Consider the following 21,353-nt stretch of genomic DNA (forward strand, 5'->3'; position numbering starts at 1 on the left):
GACAGTACTCTCACATTACACCAACATGTCATGAACATATGCAAGGCTGCATATCTTGAGCTGAGACGCATCAGCTCAGTTCGCAAATATCCTTCAGTAGATGCCACTAAAACACTTGTGTGTTCATTAGTACTTTCAAGACTGGACTATTATAACTCAATTCTGTCTGGTTCATCTCAATATATGCTCCAGAAACTTCAAAAAGTTCAAGACACAGCTGATCGGATCATACTTAGAGTACCACGATCAGAGCACACCTCCCCGCTGCTCTGTACCCTATACTGCCTATCCATTCGATCCAGAATCAAACACAAAATTTGTTCTCTGTGCTACGTTTCACTGTCGGGCTCTAGTCCAACATACCTATCCGATCTCACCCATGTGTAGACACCAGCAAGATACTTACGCTCCTCTTCCGACAATCGTATACTCATTATTCCCACTATGAAAACAAAGTCATATGGGCAGCGTTCTTTTGCATACCAGGGCCCAGCAACGTGGAATGAATTGGCCACTGAACGTAGACACAAAGACACAGTTATCCCATTCAAGAGTGCTCTCAAAACTCACTTATTTCGACTGCAAGAAGAAACTTAAAGACCTAATAACATTTCCTAACTGAAATATTCTCAGCATGTTTTTTAATTTTTAATGTTTTTCTAATTTCATGGTGTTTGGTTTTGTAATAATATTATTATGTTTTTTTTTTATCTTATAGGTGTTGTCTAATGTTGTAAAGCGCTTAGAGCTTCTAAAGATTAATCGCTATACAAAGTCATTATTATAATTATTATTATTATTATTATTGTTATTATTATTTAACATGGCGGCTCTCCACTGACAGAACGTTGATTATTCTTATGACGTCATGACCTGAAGCCGAGTTTTCAAATGGCGTTCATGACGCAAAGAGGATTTGTACGACGTCTTAACGGGAAGCAGACCTTTTGAATGGTGCCACTTAGCCGTTGCATATTTGTATGACTTGAAGCCGATTTTTCATCGGAGTGAAGGAAGATTTATAAGACGTCTTAATCGGAAGTAGGCCCTTTGGATGGTGCCAATTTCAGGTTGCATATTTATATGACCTGAAGTACACTTAGTTTTATTTCAGACCCTATTATGTATCATTTCTATGTTAAGTCAGCTGTTGTCCAATTTCACAGTAGAGTTGGAATGGAATGCAAACAATATAAAGGTTCTCTTTAAGGAAAAAATAACCATAAAAAACTAATAATGAAAAACAATAATTAAAATAATTTCAATTAAAAAAAATTGTTAAAATTTAATTAAAAACATGAAAATGAAAAATAAAAAAGAAAATAAGAATAATAAAGAATGCATGCAAATGTTATTAGAAATTATATAATTATCTAAATATTTTGCAAAGATTTAGTGGAATGTATGTTATGATTAGGAAATGGTAGTTATAATTATTCAGTTTTAGTTATTTTTGGAGGAATGGTTTTGGGTAGATTTAACGGAAATCATGTATTATTTTTGCAAAGGTTTTGTAGAAATAATGTTTATAATTCTTTCAATTTTTTGAAAACTTTGAGGAAAATTATGAAATATTTGAGAAGTTGGGGAATATTAATATTAAGTGGAAATTATGGTTATATAATTAATCAATGTTTGCATATGCTGCGAATTTGTATAAAGAATAAGTGGAAATTATGTTATGACTGAGAAATGGAAATAATGAAAATTTTATTAAAATAAGAGTTAGGATATATATATATATATATATATATATATATATATATATATATATATATATATATATATATATATATATATATATATATATATATACATATTGATTCTGTCGTTGAAAGGGTAAGCACAATAACCAATTATATTCCGCAGTAGAGTAAATAATTTACTCGTCATATAGTTTTTGATCTCTGTTTAAATAAATGTTTTGCAAATATTTTCTTTCGCAGTAGAAACAAAAATGTAGAACATGTGATTTGTATATAGAGGAAATTATTTTCAAATTTGGAGATGTTTTGAAAGAAGATATCGCGCAAGACTTGTTAACTTTACTAAAGTTATATAATATCTGGTCTAAGCATAATACCTTTTAGTTGGATGCAGCTCGGTATTGTTGGGATGATACTGTTAACGTCGAATATCGACAACGTTGTAACGAGAATTGTAATAGACTTTGATGGTATCTTCTAAACATTCTGTAAACTTAACTTTCCAATTATTGGCCATTTTGATGATAAAGAGTAATATGCTATCCACGTCGGATTAGATTTTCTGACTTTTATTTAAGAATATAAGATAATGGTAAATGTTCATTTATTTGAAAAACTGTTTGAGTATAAATGGACAAGGAATACTAATTATACCCCATGATGAACCCCATTTTGTGTCACTGATTGTAGAGTATCTATTCTGCACAATCAGATTGTTCGGCGTAAAGGACAAGCAAAAACTGGGTAGAATTAAGTCACATGATTATTTTCTGAAGTGTTTTAACAGGAAGTTGCCAAGAGTCATATCATCCATAGTTACAGATCTCTATCAAACGTATTAGTTGTGATGCAGTTTAAATTACAAATTACTATATCACTTTAACAGGCTTAGGAATAGTTATAGAAATCAACTGATAGATAGTTATGAAAATAAGACAAGTCAATTAATTTTTATTACTTCTTTGCTAACAATAAAGAATTCTGAAATTACATCTTTATTAGAATAACATGACTAATTAAATTGAAACAAATTCAATGCACTTTTAATGATACCAGCCTAATGCAAAAATGTACGCAGGTATCTTCCATAATATAACACCAAGAATTTAAAGTTTAACTACAGAATAATTACACTGTTGAGTATCCATTTCTTGCTGAATTATTACATTAGGGTCATGCATAACCGACTACGATAGTCTCTGTATATATTGCATACAATTACTTATTCATGCTTGTGTCGGGTTCTCCTTTCATCAAGAATGTCATTATAATTACACAGAATCAGAAATAAAAAGGTCCTGAACTGAAGTATTTTGAAAAATGATTACCACAATTTTATAAGGCAGCTCATTCCCACCCCAAGTATGTACAAATCGTGTTAGATAGTGGGGTGTAATAATGTTGCCAATGTCCAGTATCGTGACGTCATCATTTCTATTGTTCCTATACAAACCCAATATTTGTTTTGAGGCTATACAGTCCCAATCTTTTTTGAGGCTATACAGTCCCAATCTTTTTTAGGCTATACAGTCCCAATATATTTTGAGGCTATACAGTCCTAATCTTTTTTGAGGCTATATAGTCCCAATCTTTTTGGAGGCTATACAGTCCCAATCTTTTTTAGGCTATACAGTCCCAATATATTTTGAGGCTATACAGTCCTAATCTTTTTGGAGGCTATATAGTTCCAATCTTTTTGGAGGCTATACAGTCCCAATCTTTTTGGAGGCTATACAGTCCCAATCTTTTTTGACGCTATATAGTTCCAAACGTTTTTGAGGTTATACAGTCCCAACATTCCCCATGTTAAATTCCCCTTGTCGCTAACAGCCTCAGAGGTTTTGCCCATGTTAAATTCCCATTGTCGCAATAGTGGCCCACGACCTTTTTGACCGGGATTTCTATTGAGGCTATAGTTGCCTACTTTACTAATTAAATGTCACTTTCATGTTCGAATTCAATAAACAGCGTTATATACTTGCCAGTCAGTACCTGTGGTTCAAAAGGGCACCAAACTTCCAGTTGATGCCTAAACGTGCCTTGTTTTTAAAACGGAACAAAGTACAGACTCAGAAAATAAATTTAGACAGATGATAATCAGTTAGAAATTGACGAAAGAGACATATTTGCTAGGAAATGATTTAAAGAAGAAGTCACAGAAGGCGTATGTTAACCTTGACTCAAGAGCTCAGAAAGTGATAGGAAACGTAATGAGTGTAGTTACTAGACTGCTTACGAACGAATAAAAGATATAAGATCTAAAATACAAGGCAAAAATCAATGTGCAAGTAAGAATGTTGGAAACAATGCATGTTTCCTATGTAATGCACCAAATCACTTATACCTAAAGTGAGAGTCATAATATTACGATTCATTACCCAGAGGCAGCCCAGTGCAATGCAGTATCGATGGAGGAAGGGAAATTATCAGCTAATCAACTGCCAAATCATTGGCAAGATTATAGTCACCATCATCCACATAACACTGATGAAAAGAAGTTAATAGCATTAATCTAAAAAAAAAAAAACAGCAACAGAAAATACAAATTTCTTCTAGAAATCACATGATGGCCTTGGAGAACCTGATCTTAAAAAATATTGCATTAGCAGAGTCAATGCATTTGCTTTAAGGCAACCTCCGTGTAGATTACCTATTGGAAAAAAAAACAGACCTCTAGTGTAGTGTTTTCACCCAAGGATTTCTGTATCAATTTTGTGCAGACTATAGCAGATATAACTGTGAATGAAGCGTATCTTTTACCCAGGGTCGGTGAGTCTGTCAAATTCCCTTTCAGGTTCAAAATGATTCGGCTGCTTGGACCGCAACTCTTTGGAGTTTGGTAATTTGGAAGATAGATGGACGACCATAGTGATCAAGGTCTGAATGAGTTCGCAATGATCACTCGGATAGCGCTTTTTGCAGACATGCTGGCCGTCAGGATCTTCCACTTCTATTTTTTCGATCAGAAAGTCTTGTTTCGTACGTACAATGCAGTACGGATGCAAAACTTAAAGATCCAACTGGACAAGTTGCAACATGGCCGTAACAGCTAAATACATACGACATGGGCGCTAGTCAAAGGTCCCGGCACAAATACAGAAATGCTGAGGCACTATCGAGAAACCAGTGTAATATTTGCGACAGACAGCAAAAAGCAATACAATTTCTGAAGATAAGACATTTTGCCATAAAGCTGTTGATCTAACAGAACAGAAATTAGCTACCTCAAACCTGAAGCATCAGAGCCGTGGCTAGAGGTCAACAAAAATATGAAATGAAACAATGAAAGAACACTGACTTGTTTCTTGATAGATGAGAACGAAATGAAATTAGACATAAGCAACAAAAACACACTAATATCGGTTTGAAAAGGTTTGAAAATATCCGCTCTTAAGAAAGGAATAGATAGGCTGAAACTGGAAAAAGTCGCAACCAGTGCAGCAATAAAGAAAGCCTCTGGATCCGTTAGGACTGTTTCTGTTTTCAAGGAAGCATGTGGTATCGCAAATGGGAGTTCGAAAATGGGGACATACCAGTTTAGCTTATCATCCCCAAATCCAGAAGCAATAATTTGTTTTCGTAACAATCCAACAGAAGCCCGACTTTGAGTTGAGGAAATTCTCGAGAGACTGAAGATTGGTTTATCTTTTGTAAAATCTTTACATACAGATTTGGAACTCCAAGTATATCGACAGCTGTGCAGATATCATAATATTGACAAAACTACAAATACAAGCATGTAGCTCAAATCGAATGAAAATGTAAAAACATTTAAAATTAAATGTTGAGATATTTAGTCTCACACATTAAGCGACATTGATCATGAAGTATAATTCAAAAATAGGAAGTAATGTCGCATGTTATACTTGGATACCGCAATTCTGTTCACGCAATTAAATCGCAGACACCAATTATAATATGATGATTTTAGCACGGTAAGTTTTCAAACCACTACTGGGCAGTAATTAGGATGCCCAGCATCACAGATACACCTGTAGAACAAGGACAATATGTTCACAGCATATGGGTTTGCTTGATTAGGTTCGTGAAATGGCCAGGTAATGCCTGAAATAAAAGATATTATATTAGCATAATTTATTTACAATTCCAAATAAAATTTGCACAATCAAGGCAGATTCTGTGGGTGCACTGACCAGTCAGGCAATTTGAAGAATGTAAGAAACATACCTAGTCTTGGAAGGACTGCTTCAGTGCTTTAAATGATGAAGTAAATTACCAGTATATGGCAGCGTGGACAAAGCAGTACCAAACTCTAGTCAGTCATGAAGTTATTTTAGTACTAACCTATTGTTAGATGTGCATGCGTAACTGTTATGCATGGGTGGATATTTTATTTATTCAGAGGTCTTCGTTAGCACATCGCTCTCAGTGGAAGATATAGTGAAGTGTATTTACTGCTCTGGTTCGATACACCCAATCATAAGTATTAGAATGACTAAGAGTTATACAAATGTTATCGAATGAATAGCTGGGGTGGAACTTCATTTAGGATTCCATGCTGTGACATCAAGCTGGTCCTAAAATCAGGTCAGAAACATCATTGTCTGAGTCTGGATTGTGAAGAGGAATTAGAGGGGCCGAAGCACTATGTGATTCTTACTTACCCACAAGGCCAGAAATCCAGAAATGGGTTGGAGGTACAATCATCTTACATGACTGGAAAAGGAATAAGTAAATAACTATCCATGAGGCAAGGCATCACAGAATATATATATATATATATATATATATATATATATATATATATATATATATATATATATATATATATATATATATATATATCCAATCGAGATAATCGCCTTCCCTTAGTGTCACATTCAGGGTTATATCTCTCTCTCTCTTTATATATATATATATATATATATATATATATATATATATATATATATATATATATATATATATATATATATATATATATATATATATATACTGTAACTGGCTTGCTAAATGACATATAGTACATCTGGTCTTCAAGAACTTTAGTGGTATATATCTTGCAAATCTGTTTATATGTCTACTTGTCAATCTATGACTGTGATAAACATATAGAAATTCCAAATTAACTTCTGCACAATCCACACCATAACAGAAGAAGTGATGATGTTTGGATGTACTTTCCTTCTGACTTGACTTTCAATCCTCGAAGCAACCGGCAACGCTGAAAACTATGACACTGTTTGTTCTGAAATTTAACTCTCTAAGGCAACACCAGCTGTAATTGATGTGTGGTACTGAACTAACAAACAGTCAAAATTTGTAGTTTAGTAGAACGTATTTCTTTCTGATTAAATATTTCTTCAATCTGGAACTATCATCGTGGCTGACCTCGAATGTAATGTTCCCAAATATGTTGTCGTATTCTCAAATGGGTAGACTAACGCCATCATTCTCTTCGCGGGTGTATTGATTTGATACTCCATACACTATAAATCTAATTCAACACCATCCTGAGATGGCGCAGAACTTGGGTATAGGAGATACTCATTTTTTCCATATACTGCTGAATTATCATGCAAAATTCCGCTAATAGTGTACCTCGCACATTTTTTGCCATATTCCGGATCATCTAGCGGTGTTCATCAAACGCAAGCTCAAAACTGGTTGTAGATTGGTCGCAGGAATCGAATAACATTTGGTCATTAACAGCTCGAAGTCATACTGCATAACGAAATATCTTCCAAATGCTTCTGCGACACAGGCGTCACGATTGGTGACAACCACGTCAGCGCCTGCAGAAAATCGTATAGCAGGTTGGTAGGCTTTCTGGGTGACTTGGTAAACCGCGTTTGTGCGCTGTTTTTCTGTTGGCCAAATATATTGGTAGACACCACAGATGTATGCGTAGTCAATGTACTTTGCTGCACACAATGCTAATACTTATCTTCTAAATCTTCTAGATACAACATCACCTTCTAAATTACCAATGTTATTCACGATTGTGTTGTCGATGTCCGGAGCTGCCCCTCACAGCAATTGAGAAGCCAACTGTGTGGTTCTGGGAACTATAAAATTGCTTTCTAAAAGGGCTGGCAATTTGACAGCGAGCTGCACTTTTTTCGTCACTGGTCTCTGGTAACAATGGCGATGTTATGAACGGAGAGAACAAAATAGATATAAATCGAGCTTGTTGTCGTATTCAAACATAATTAGAAAGCACGATAAAGCAGAGTACCATTTGATTTATTGTAATAATTCTTTATTTTGCCAAGCAGTAGCAACACACATAGCTAAAAGGGACGTAACATGTAAATCGATGAGTTTGGCAAAAGTGTTATCAATAAAGAAAGCAAATTAACTGGTTTTCCATTTATTGATTTTTCCAATCGAATGTTATCAACAAAAAAATGAATTGCAAGACCACCCGAGCAGCCTGCGTGGAGACGAGCCTATGGAATTTAAAAACGAAATTCTTAATAAGATGGTTAAAGCTTTCTTAAGGGCAAACGGTGGAGTTAACAGTAGAAAGCGGTTTGTAGAAACTTTGGAGATATAATATAAAGTTTGAATATGCATGGTGAAGGAAAAGGTTGGCTAACCTAGAACAAAACCATGACAAATGGATACATACTGAGCCAGGAATATTCAGGCCACCAGATAGATAAGCAAAACGTAAAAACTTAGAAACCTTTGTCTCACAAGATATCCTTTTCTCTGTTACACGTATAATCGCAGATTCTGAGGTATTTAATGCACAGGGATCCGAGGACCAGCTTCTAAAGAACTGGCTACATAGGAACCAGAAATATGCCAATACCAGAGACGCTGGACCTTCAAAGGACTGTAGAAACCTCTCAATGCTTACTAAACTCGACAGCCACACCACATCACCGTTGACGAAAGAAACTTGATCAAACTGGAATATGAAATGTCAAGCCAATACGGAATTTCACTAGGCAAAAAAAGGAATAATGCAAACTGTGGCTAAATGCGAATCGAGCAAAAATTCGCAACCACACTTTTCAGGCTCAGAGAGACGATCGGTAAAATTTTCCAGGAGGACACGACCCTTGCCGACCGGCTTCGAGCACGCTTCTATAAGCAGTGTATCACTATATAGTCCATTCTAACGGCAGTTTAGTTCATTTTAAGAACGATTGTATTCACAATCACAAGTGCAAGCAACACAACAGCACCTAATGTCGCCAGGCACCTAAGCCAGTCCAAAGTGCAGGAACTAATCGGTTAAAAGACATATTGCAAGACTGGACAAATACAGAAAAAGCTTACATACATGACGGGAATGATGCATCGTCGAAAGTGTTCTATCATTGTATCGCAAAACAGCAGCGAAGCCGTTGGTTCATTGTCTGCTGGAGCCTAATGGTGCTTGTCACTACCCTGTGAACTACGTTCTTTGTAGCAATACGGTTTGACTTCACTAAAGTGAACAGGCAGACCCAACGCTTGGAAAGGACACTAGCAGGGAAGCAAGTTGCATTAATGCCCACAGTGAAATCTTCTGCGACTAGTGATATTTGTTTGACTCCAGGATATTCGACTTTTTGTGATGCCATTACATATCGCATAGTGCTAGTTCGAGCCGATGTTTTGTTCCTGGCTGGTGGGTCAACGCCAACCACTTTGTGCTTTATAAACATAAACTAGGGCTATTGGGATGGCACTGTGAACACTTATTCATACATCTGTGTGGGCATCATTGTCGCGTCGTACAAAATTGTCGAGGATAACCAGCAGATCGTTGAACTGCATTGTTTCCTCATTGACCTACCTAAATGCAACGCATACCGAAAATTTTGCGTAGCTTATTAATGCGATCTATATGTGGCAGTACCATCTCTGTATTTATAAGAGTAAGGACAATGTCAATAACGATTTTATTAATCCTCTAGATGGGTGAGTATAATGAAGCATGTGATCCGTACCGGATCTTTAATCCGGTTGGAGTTTTCAGAAAAGAGTACAGCTTGGGATGGTACATTGTTTCGCTGAGTTTGGCAATAATTGGGTCAAGATGCATTTTTCTCTTATTCCCGATTACTGATACTATTTGCACACGCTCATAGAAGTGAATCTGACGTCGATTTCAAAGCTGAGTGTATACTACACAATAATGAAATCATCCGGACGTATAGATGATTCCTTCGATTTTACAGATTCGCCTTCATACTTGGTTTTACAGCTAGTCTTCTGGAAAGTAACCGAACGACGAAGGCAGTAGAACCACCGGCATTTATCAACGTCAAGTGTCTTTATGTCCACCTCGACTAAATAAATTCCACGGAAAACCTTATGGACTGATAAGAGAGCACGTTCTTGCAGGTGAATCAGGTAGATGGTAAGCTCTATGGGGGAGTCGGACCGTGAACATTGGATCGCCTCCCAGGTGAAAAAGTACTTGGCGATGGGAGTATTTCCGAGTTTTTGATTCGCATTCTTGACAATAAAATCATAGCTGTCAAGTTGTAATCGATTTCAAGTCAAAGATAACTGTTGAAGAAATACCGAGACAACCGCACAATGCGACTATCAACAAGGCACGCTTCCTCTTTAGCCGAAACTCAAGCCTATTTGGACCATGGGCCATAGTTCAATTTTAATAGTGTTGACCTAGATGATGAAACACTTACCAGCCTCGTGGACAGTGCCAGTACTGCCGGCGCTGTTGCTGTAGCTAACTTAAAAGTGGTGTATTGCATGGCCGATAGCATAACCTTGGTTGAAACAACTACTGAAGAAACCGCTTTAGGCTTTTATTACTGGGATACAACGCAAGATAGTCATAGCTTCAGCTATATTACTGTCAGCAACAACAACGACGCTGTCCCAGATGCAGGATTTTGCTTTATCATTCTCCACAACTATCGTCAAGGCGATACGCAGTCTTAATTGTTACCACAATACGAACGTAGCATTTCGCGAAATGCCTTTGGCAATAATCTTTCCTTCGTGGTATCAGGACTCTTAATCGCACATCTCATCGGCGGAAATTGCAGATATATATTCAAAAAGACATATCATTGTTGCCTGTCAAAGTTATTGGCAATAAAAGCAAACAATGAACCTCAGAACAAACGGCACGGTAGTCTCGATGAGTGTGTTGGCAGGAATGCTGCAGACTGGGTTATTACTGGATCTAAACATATAAAGGAAGCTAATATTTGTTGACATCATCGCCGTCTTGCTAGTACAACATTTTCTTTTATCGGTAATCTAGTAGAGCAACTATGATGTGGTTATACAAAAAGATTCATTCATCGTTCAATTACATTATAGACATACCATTCATGAAATTGCTTTCATTGTCTTCGCTAAAGTATAATTCAAACCCGACTTCGTCTTGTTACGAGTTGCATGCGTACGATTTCCTGTCTCAATAAAAACTAGGCCAACTATTATTAGTAACGCTAGTGGCTCGAAGGCACCGCTAATAAATCATTCCGGTGCATATGTAACGTACGCAAGCGCTTGGTGTGTATAACTTAGCTCCTTGTCGTACTCTTTGTGCGACGGGCACCCGTAATTAATAGCTCAACATTTCGCCGGCGCGGTTGTCACGAAGTCGTGTTATGTACGCGGCCTTTGAACAAATCGGCGTGCCGTCACTAAAGCCAATATAGTCAGGAAAAAGAGTCTTTCCTATTTGACTTGCACTTTCATCCTTGTAATCTTTGCAATCACAATGGTAAATACTAGGGAACATATTTTTCTAAATGGTCGACCTCTCTTTGGATAAACCCGACGGGGTCTGTCTGGTGTAAGACAATATGATTTGGACCAATTCATGGAGAAAGGACTGGTACAAAGTGAGCTGCTAAAGGAAACAAAGTATATTGTATGCAGGACTACTCGTCCTTTGCAAAGTTATTAATCAGAAAACTTACACTGCCATTCAGACAATACCTAACACCTTTAAAGATGTTTGCTCTATGATGTAGGTAACATGATCAAGAGGCTCATATTTTTCATCAGAAAATCCATTGGCATATGGTCTTGTGGAATATAGTCGATGTTAACAAAGGGAGAATATTCTTACAGAACAGGATTTTGTAAATTATATTACGATAAGAGATAAATAGGAACCAACGAAATCTAAGACATAAGTAAGATAGTTCAGGATTCTAATTATAAAGAGTGTAATATTGTTTTTCTTTTGCCACGTTTATCATGGCATAAAATAGGTGAACAATTAAATATGTTTGGCTTCGACAATGATTAAGGGTTATTTCTTTTTAGAATTTTTAAGTTCATTTTTCTGTGCTAAAACAGCCCACAAAGTAAGTAAGGGTAAACAATGTTTCTTTTGACAAAGATGAGAACATTTTGAGCTATTTTAGCCGGAACTTGAATCAGATATCAAGGTGATACTTGTTATACTGTTTCTAATGTGTCAGCTCAAACATGCTAGAATATGGTTGTGATCCTTCATTAAGCATTATGCATTAAACATCAACATATGGTATTTTTGCATAAATCTAGCCTAATTTCCATCGAAAACATTATCTTATCAGTTTGCTACATGTGCCATGCCTAACTTTGTTATGATGACTTTAGACTGCAGTTTAAAAGCTAAATAGGAAAGTCAGATTTCGTAAATATCTATAATAAGTAATATACTCCTGTTTATTATCACCCATCCCGAGTTTCAATCATAACACGATAACAGTGTTAGGTATATACACATTGTTAAGGATAGATAATAAGGACTACATACCTCATACTTTCTATCTCCCTTTGCACCTGAAATAATAGAAGAACAAGGTCTCCAATAATTTTTGATTGATTTATACTTCATATAATTACTGTTCTTTTAGTGAGAATCTGCAAAATATAATTTTTTTCTTGCCAATATTAAGTGTTCATTTCAAAGATGAGTAAGAAAAATATTTTCATTGACAAAAATAAAGAACCATGTAGTTTATTAATTGGATTATGCTTGGATTTTCATTTTAACATCTTGCACGCTTTTACAAATAGAATGGTAGCTTATCTGTGTAGACTTTGAAGTATTATACTTTCTAGGTATTAGAGACTTAAAGTGTTCACACCAAAAATGAAACAAACATTATCAGCTTTCTAATTGCATCATTTGTCCAATCTTGGCCAGTTTTGCTGCCAATTTTGTGTGTTCATACTATTATGCTTTTCATAAGCAATAAAAATTCAAACAATTTTGTACAAAGACCACCGCCAAGAAAAGAAAATAGACAAGAAAACAAGAGACCCAAGTGAGGTTGAGATCATTTAACTGGCAGTCATGTACCTTATAGCCTGTGCATGAATAGTATGCTTTCTGTTGAAATGTCTTCCTTCGCTAATGACTGAATATGTAATGAAAGCGATTCCTCTTATGTCTCATATTATGCATCCATATTTAATTGCATACCAGGATCATTTGTCCAACATTGAAAGACGTTTCTGCCAGGATGGCTATTGTCACATTTTTCATGTTCTGTTCGCTATTTTTCAGATAGGACATATCTGAAGCGAAATTTGTTTTTGCATATTAAAAGGCCTTCAAGTTCAATCACTTTCCGTTAAAAATTGTCAAATTCTGCCGAACGAAATTTGAAACGTTTCTGTTCAATATTTATGTCGAAGAAGTTATTAAAATCTTTTCTTTGGTTTTAAGTAGTAAGAGTAGTATTTTTTTATGGCATCATTTGTATACTGATTAAAGCCCCTTAAACTGGATGGCTTTGTATAAAATTGGGTCAAACACTGATGATTATTTTCTAGGAAAGGCGCTTAAATGACTTCTTAGTTTTTAATAATGTCGGTCACATTTAATAATTTGGATAATTTGTATAAACGTAAAAGCCCTAGAATATTGTAATGATTTCTACTAAATCGGTTCCATTTCTGCATAGCGGTAATGTGAAGAAGGAAGTTATTTTCAATTTTTATTGACGGTAACCATATTTGTTTAAATATCTGACCAGTGGCGAATAGTCATTCTGCAAGGATGCTATCTGTCAAATTTGGCCAAATTCTGTTTGAACTATTCTTTCGAATTGTTATCATTATTTTCTTTGTTTTAGTACAAGCATTCAATTTTGAAATCTGTTCTGAACCGTTTGTACAAAGTTAAAAGCCTTTTATGTGATACTGTTATGACTCCATGGTCTTAAACTAAATAACAGAAAGTGGCAAAAAATCAAGTTTAGTAAAACTTGAATAACTTAATTATACAAATTATAAAATGAAAAGTTAAGACCATGCACGGTATTATGAATTAAATCCAAAACATTCCTAAAAACGTCCTACATAAGTCCACAAGAATCGAAAATTCCGAATTAAAAATCAGATCCTCTAATGTAATGACCTGGCAAGAGTCCTGATGTTCCACACTGGCATTGTCCAGCACATCTTTGAATAATTCACAGTAGTCTCAGAATAATATTTGAATCCAGTGAGCCCTTTGTAATTCCAATAAATGATCGTAACAAATGTCACATATACAGAATTACATCAATAACATAGGACATAAAAAACATGTTCCCACTTCTATCTACTTATTTGCTGGCATAAAGCTCTAAAACGCACTATTCGTCACCTCACTACGTGAAATTTGGCAAATAACCCGCATGTTAACGTTATCGGACATATTCTGTTGAGCAGTTTTTTGAAAATGTCTTCAAAGATTTTTTTTGTAAGTAACAGAAACTATATTTAATGACTGATCGGCATTTTTAAACAAATTTGAAAGACCTAGATGTCAAAATGTCCTCTATAATAGCATTGGCCAACAATTCGGAATAAACAACGCAAGAAAAACAAGAGTTACGCACGACGGACGACGGCAAATACCCTAAGTTCACTTGATACTGGGAATATGTGGAAGGTAGTTATTCAGCATTGATTTATCACAGGCTAAGTCTTCGTTTTTCCACGATTTCGTTTTGGACAGATTTAGCTTTGGCAAGGGTATCAGTTCACCCAAAACATGAATATTAACAATCTAGGATAAATGGCTCATGCAAAGATATGTCTTGTTATGAGGTTATATGGGGTAGACGTAAAGAAGTTTCCAGACGAGCCTCAAAATGATTTATTATTTAGAGGGTATTGCATGCAGTGTTGTGCATTTAGCTTATTGAGAATGAAATGTTTATAGCTGACGCGCATGTATGAGAAAACTTTATGTCTCCATTAACCTCTGTGAATGATATATTTATAGCTGGAACATTTAAAAACAATTTAATATATGTTTATAGCTGGAATAACACATGTTGGTATATTTTAATGTCTTTATTAGCCCTTTATTTGCAGTGGATTACTGAGAAATCAAAACAAAATGTGAAATAAGATAAACATTCAATACCCTTTGCGTGTAGCACTAACAGAGAAATTTGAGGGCCGTCTATGTTGTTTTTGTGACACAGCGATTTTGAAAGTGATTAACAACTATCTGAATTTACAGATTATTTTTCTGCCGAGATCGACAAGAATAGCATTTTTACATCGAGCATATACCGTAATAAAACTATTGGTGCCGACATTATTTCTGAAAAATGTTTGCCGAACCAGACATAACAAATTGGATGAAGATTTTCGGCAAACTTAAATGACTCGATACAAGCGAATTCAGTCAAGTCAAAATCCGGTAATGGTCCGTTTGTCGATACTCTGGTCATCTCGTGTGTTGGATGACCAAATCTTTTAAAATATACAGAACACTCTCCCATTCCAAGAAAACTTCCGGGATAACATGCAGCCATATCAACCGAGATAACATCTTTATGATCGTATTAACTATTCCATAATCCACCGTGTCCGTATTCGACACAACTCGATATTATATCACTGAGAAAATCAAACCGAGTTTGGTTTCCACGAATTTTTCTCTCGTCGGTTATCGATTTTACAATTATTGGAAAGTTTAGTTTCTTTCCTAGCTCAGCGACATCTTTGACAGACGCTCCGGTATCCTTAACTATTTCTCCACACTCATTTATTATTTTACGTCTTTTATCACTTAGACCGTTTCCACTAGTCGAAACGGTAAACTGTTCAGTTACTCGTTCGGCTACACAATTTAGCATTGAAAATGTCATTGGTATTAGATTATTAACGCTGAGTTTATCATTTATCGGATATAACGCGTAGATAACCGTGGTTACAGGATACGCTCGTTCATAATATGGTTTGTCAATACCAGTCAACATTCCTGGTTTGGAATTTTTACTCAATATGGCAATTTTTTCATTATGAAGGACAGGATCATGTTTGTCACGGATAGTCCAGGTATTATTGTATGTTTCTGTTAGTACAATAAATTCTACTTTAAAAAGATATTTTCGATTGTCGAGATAATTAATGATAGTTGCCACTTGTTTTGTCGTTCCTCGTAGTATCGACACCTTTGGTGTTGTGTATGATTTTGAACGTTGACCACATATGAGATGCGCCATCTTTGCTGAGTTCTTTCTTGGCGTCATGAATTTTATTAATCAAAGTTTTATTCGTCGGATCAACCAAAGCTTTAATCGGTAAGTCATGGGATATGAATAAATTGAAATATTATATATATATATATATATATATATATATATATATATATATATATATATATATATATATATATATATATATATATATATATATATATATATATATATATATATATAAGCATAGAATAAATGCAAGTGGCTAATGATAGGTTCTACGACTCCATTTAACAAAGCCTGCTTAAACGAATTATGCGGACTTCATTCACAAAGCGTTCGTGATGGAAGCCTAGGACCAAAACGATATTTGGAGTGTGGTGTTGGAGTTAGAGAAAAAATGCGTTTGTGTGTGCAGTGTGGTGTTAAAAAATACAGAGAACTGAAATGATATTATGATATAAAATAACTACGACAATAATGATAAGGTTATTAAAAGTGCAGAAGATTTTCTAGCAAGATTTTCAAAGTAATGACTTAGAAAAATAATGATTTAAACAAATAATATTATTATATAAAATAGAAAATGAATTTGTCAAACATCCAATCATCAAGAATTACGAAGCAAATCATGATGGTGTAATCTTCCACTGTCGACTAAAAAAACAGCCGGAAATGTTAATAGCACTGGTTATCTCATATTCAATACAACGAAAAATACACGTATCTTTGTCATAGGTACATCTTTGAATGTTTCAATGGATTAATCGAAGACGGTTTTGTGATCGAACATATTGATTAAAGTCCAAAAAAATAATCATTTGAGTAATTTAACAATTGTCACAGAGTCAAAATCGCAAATATGGAAATACTGGTTATAATGATAAGAGCGCAAGATCAGCCTATCTACACATATAGAGGCAGGTGAAAAAATAGCATTTTCATCGATGTGTGCAGCTGGCAAATATTTCGATACTTCAAATCGTTTTGTAAAGCTTGTAGCAGATGACACTCCTAAATCTACATTTTCAAAAACGTTTAAACAAAAAATAACTTTTCATTATCGTTGAAGGGAGACTCTGTCTCTTTGGCAAATGGTAATTAAGTAGATATCTCGATTATACTACTAAATATTTATTTAATTTCTTTTTTGTATTATCATAGTCATTGTTAAAATAAGATAGATCAGTTATTTGATCCATTTTGAAGCTTCTATCGTCAGTGGTGAAAGTGTACCAAATTATTATTAAATATATATTTAGTCCACTTTTCCCCAGTCACATAACATATATATTTTTGTGTTGAGTAAAATATCAAGATGGAAGAATTACTTCGTTATTCTGAAGCTTCTATCATTTTTGTGAAAAAGGGGGATTTATTATATATATATATATATATATATATATATATATATATATATATATATATATATATATATATATATATATATATATATATATATATATATATATATATATATATATATATATATATATATCTGCTTTTATAGTCTATACGCACAAATTTTCAGAAATTTACGTGATTGAGTTCTATAACCCACGTGGGGTTTTATGACTATAAAAAGCATATAAAATTCTAGGGATGATGGGTATAGCCAGAATAACTTAATCACGTAAATTTCTAGAACATTTTGCGTGGGTTTGTTCGTGACTATAAAAGCGGAGAAATTTCTCTATCCCCAGCCAGACTCGAAGTGTACTTGAGAAAACGAAAGGTAAGTGAAATGTTTATTTAGTAGTCTAGAGGCTGTGTTTGCGTTATATTACACAATTGTATTATATCGTCTTGGTTGAGGAATACAACTTAAATATATATTTTATAATAAATAATAAAATGAATTTTGAAAATACCAGAGCTATTATTTCTGCGATTAAAAAGTTAAAACATGACGGTATAAAAATTCAACTTGAAAATTATTTCTGATCAGGAATCATTACAAAATCGTAAATTTGAAGGTGGATATACACTATCAGCAGAATATCGATTGATTAAAACCTTCCAGCAAATTATGTCAAATTAGCGCTATTTCTTTCACTGGAATTGCAGTTGGAAAGTTTACACTAAATTGCGGATTAATTGAGCTTTCCGATACCATTATTGTTTTTGACGGAGTTGTGTTCGTTACGATTTATTGAAGTAGCTCGTTCGGAGTTGACATTATTATTTAAATCCTGATTTTCTAAACCAATCACAGTCATTTCTTCTTTGTAAATTTTGATCATATCGGTGAACTCACAATCTGATATTTTTCCATCACCAAGACTTGTTGATAATAATGAGGATAATTTTGAGTATGTTAACGTCTCTGTGTGTAATTTTATTATATCATCATGCAATTTTGCATTTGTGCACATACTTAATTTTTGCGATGATATTAAGAATACCGGCAATCGATGTTGCAGCTGAAACACAAATTGTCACAACTTCTGCTGCCATTACAAGTTATGGTGTTATTGTTGATAATAATACGCCGGTTCCAGCAATAACAGCAGACGCTGAATAAACAATTATATCAACAATAATCACACATTTGCGATATTTCTTTACTTTTACTATATACCGGTCAACGATATCTTTTAATTTTGTTTGCCATTCACGTGCTTGACTGTATCTAAAACGTTGAACGTTGATCGGAATAATCACTGTATGTGGGAATTTAGCTACTAAGTCAAGGCACCAGTAATAAATCAAGTCGAGTTTTGTTTCTTCGGGTTCCACAGTAAATGTTACCTCGTTTTGATATAACATCACTAACACAGTTAGTGGATAACGCCGTGAAATCGTGGTAGATATTATAAATATTGCAACACCAAGTACTGAGAACCTGTATATACCGGTAACCTTAGCGCGATGTTTAATGGATTTATTGAGTGGTGACCATAATGGCTGGTCAGACGCTATATTATATACCAGGTTCATAATCTGCTTGTGGGGAATTTAAATCAGTTAAATTTTTGTAACGATATCAGGAATTCCACTTATAATTATCTTTTAATATCGCCGAGTTTTGTGTTAATATCAACGAGTTTCACGTCAACAGTCGACGTGGTACCAAAAAAATCAAATGCGATTTTTTTTATTAAGTTTTTGAAAATTTCTACGAGTGTTCATAAACATATTTAAGTGAACGTGATACTCGGCCCGCAGCGTGGATAATTTAGTATCTACTGTGTTATAGTTATTGTCTACATATATTTTTGTTGCAGCATCTTCATCAGATGTTGGATCTCTTAAAACAACTATTTTATTTCCGTTCATGCTAAGTTCACCTGTCATTATGTCACCGGTAATCGTAAACGATTAGCAACACTTTTTGGAATTTCATTTATAATAGTTGCGATTGATATACTTGAGTCCCTGATTTTGCCGTCAATAGTAAATACCGGAATGTTATCAGCAGTAGCACCAATAACTCTACAAACTATGTGATTCCACCTAATGTTACTAGTCTTTAGAACACAGTGTTTATCCTGAAAAATAAAGACCTCATCTCGATCAAATGCAGAGAGGTTCATAATATCGGCAAGTTCACCTTTGACAAATCAGTGTCATCTTTTTTTTTCTTGCCCTTAGTGGTACCACTAAGAGAAGATCTTCCGTAAATATCAACCAGTATATTTTAAGATCTGTTTAAAACGATGCGGCTACTTGTATACTCGTGCACGACTTTATGAGATGCACCGGAAGATTTTGATATAGCGTCGAGTGCATCAATTACTTCACGACCACAGATCGGTGGATCTGTCATTGTTTGTATTGGTAATGTTGAATACCAGACTGGAATATTTTTTATTGTGTTTGTATGATTTACAAATTCAATTGGTGGTGCCAACCCATACAAATCAAAATAAACAATTCCACTTGGATCAATTACGTATGCAACCCAGTGAGTTCCTGGACCAGAACTGTTATCAAGATTAGAAATTCCTGTTTCAAAATTGTTTGGTTATTTTGGTAATTGGTCACACATAAAAACACCTCTGAAATCGTTTATATTTAATTTTTGGCAGCATCGAGTAAATCAAAATTTGACATAGGGCAAAATTAGCGAAGTGTTCCTGGAAATCTCAGACCTTTTCCGTATCGAAAAGGGGTTCCTGGTAATTTTAGGCCTTTTCCCCTTTTTAAAAATCCTTTCCCTGTTATCTTATCAACAAGCATACTACCAACCTTTCTGGCAGTACCGCTTTAAACACCAAGTGCAGCTCTGTTTGCAATACTTGGAGCTGCACAGCTATTAACGCTGGTAATGCTGCAAAAGTGGAAATATACCCTTGTTCTAACTGAGTCTTTAATGGAACTCGGAGAAAGATGAAGCTGAACTCCGGTTTTTCATTCTAAAGCCTTATTAAAATGTTTGAGTTGCGTCTTGGTTAATGATAATTTGTTTGGAACACCACTAGAAATTTGATATCTTTTTAGTGATATTTTTGTTCCGCATTTACTTGCAAGTTTTGATTGTAATTTTTTCACATGACCGGAAGTCAGAGTGAGATTAACGTGTCTATACGGCATTTTCATAATATGATAAGTGATTTAATTACATGGTTTCTACTGGTGCGTCAACAACTCGCATTCGTCCACCAACACCTTCAAGTAACATTGCTTTATCTGATAGAATAACTGCAAATGCTCTGTAATTAGGAACAGCTCCAGCGTCTCTATTTACTCGAGCTCAAAAATGAACATCAACGATAGATTGTCTAGATAAATCAGGATGTTCCAGTGGAAAGTGATAAATCGGATATAGATTTGTAAAATTTAACTGTGATATTTGTAAACCAGTATCTATATTTTAATCACGTCCCATAAAAGTCATTAAACGATGATATACACGTGCTGCATGGTTTAATTCAAAATTGAACAATATATCTTCAGATGGTTCTTGATGTCCATTTATTCTTAAAGAAACTTTACTAACTCCAACTTTGTCAAATATCATATGACTTTCTTCTTGCGAGTTTACTAGTCCAGCATTTTGTAAAGCAACGAAAATATGCCGTGGTGCAGAAACACCTTGCTTTGATGCTATATGCCATGTAAATAAACCATTAACATTACTTTGAACACTCTCTGTAGTTACTGTTAACCATGGTAATAATGATTGACCGCCTTGATCCATAAAACAAAGTAATTTTTGTTCTTCAGCAACTGTTAGTCATTACCGGCATCCACAACGAGACTTTTATTAGTATTACTTTTACCAGCATCAAGACCACCATGATTCCAGATAGCATCATCGTCAGTAGCTTTT

General features: G+C 34.8%; 1 protein-coding gene across 1 annotated transcript in view; it reads right to left on the reverse strand.

Moving 5' to 3' along the window:
• The window catches only part of LOC149807895 (uncharacterized), a 76,458-nt gene that overhangs the window by 28,463 nt on the left and 26,642 nt on the right, over window positions 1-21,353 (reverse strand). The window contains exon 2 of the mRNA XM_089971776.1: window positions 12,406-12,431. Within this exon, the coding sequence (XP_089827902.1) occupies window positions 12,406-12,431 (26 nt within the window). The remainder of the gene's footprint in view (window positions 1-12,405; window positions 12,432-21,353) is intronic.

The sequence above is a fragment of the Sinohyriopsis cumingii genome, chromosome 1 (assembly GCF_028554795.1).
Source record: "Sinohyriopsis cumingii isolate HCF-2022 chromosome 1, ASM2855479v2, whole genome shotgun sequence".
NCBI lineage: Eukaryota > Metazoa > Mollusca > Bivalvia > Unionida > Unionidae > Sinohyriopsis > Sinohyriopsis cumingii.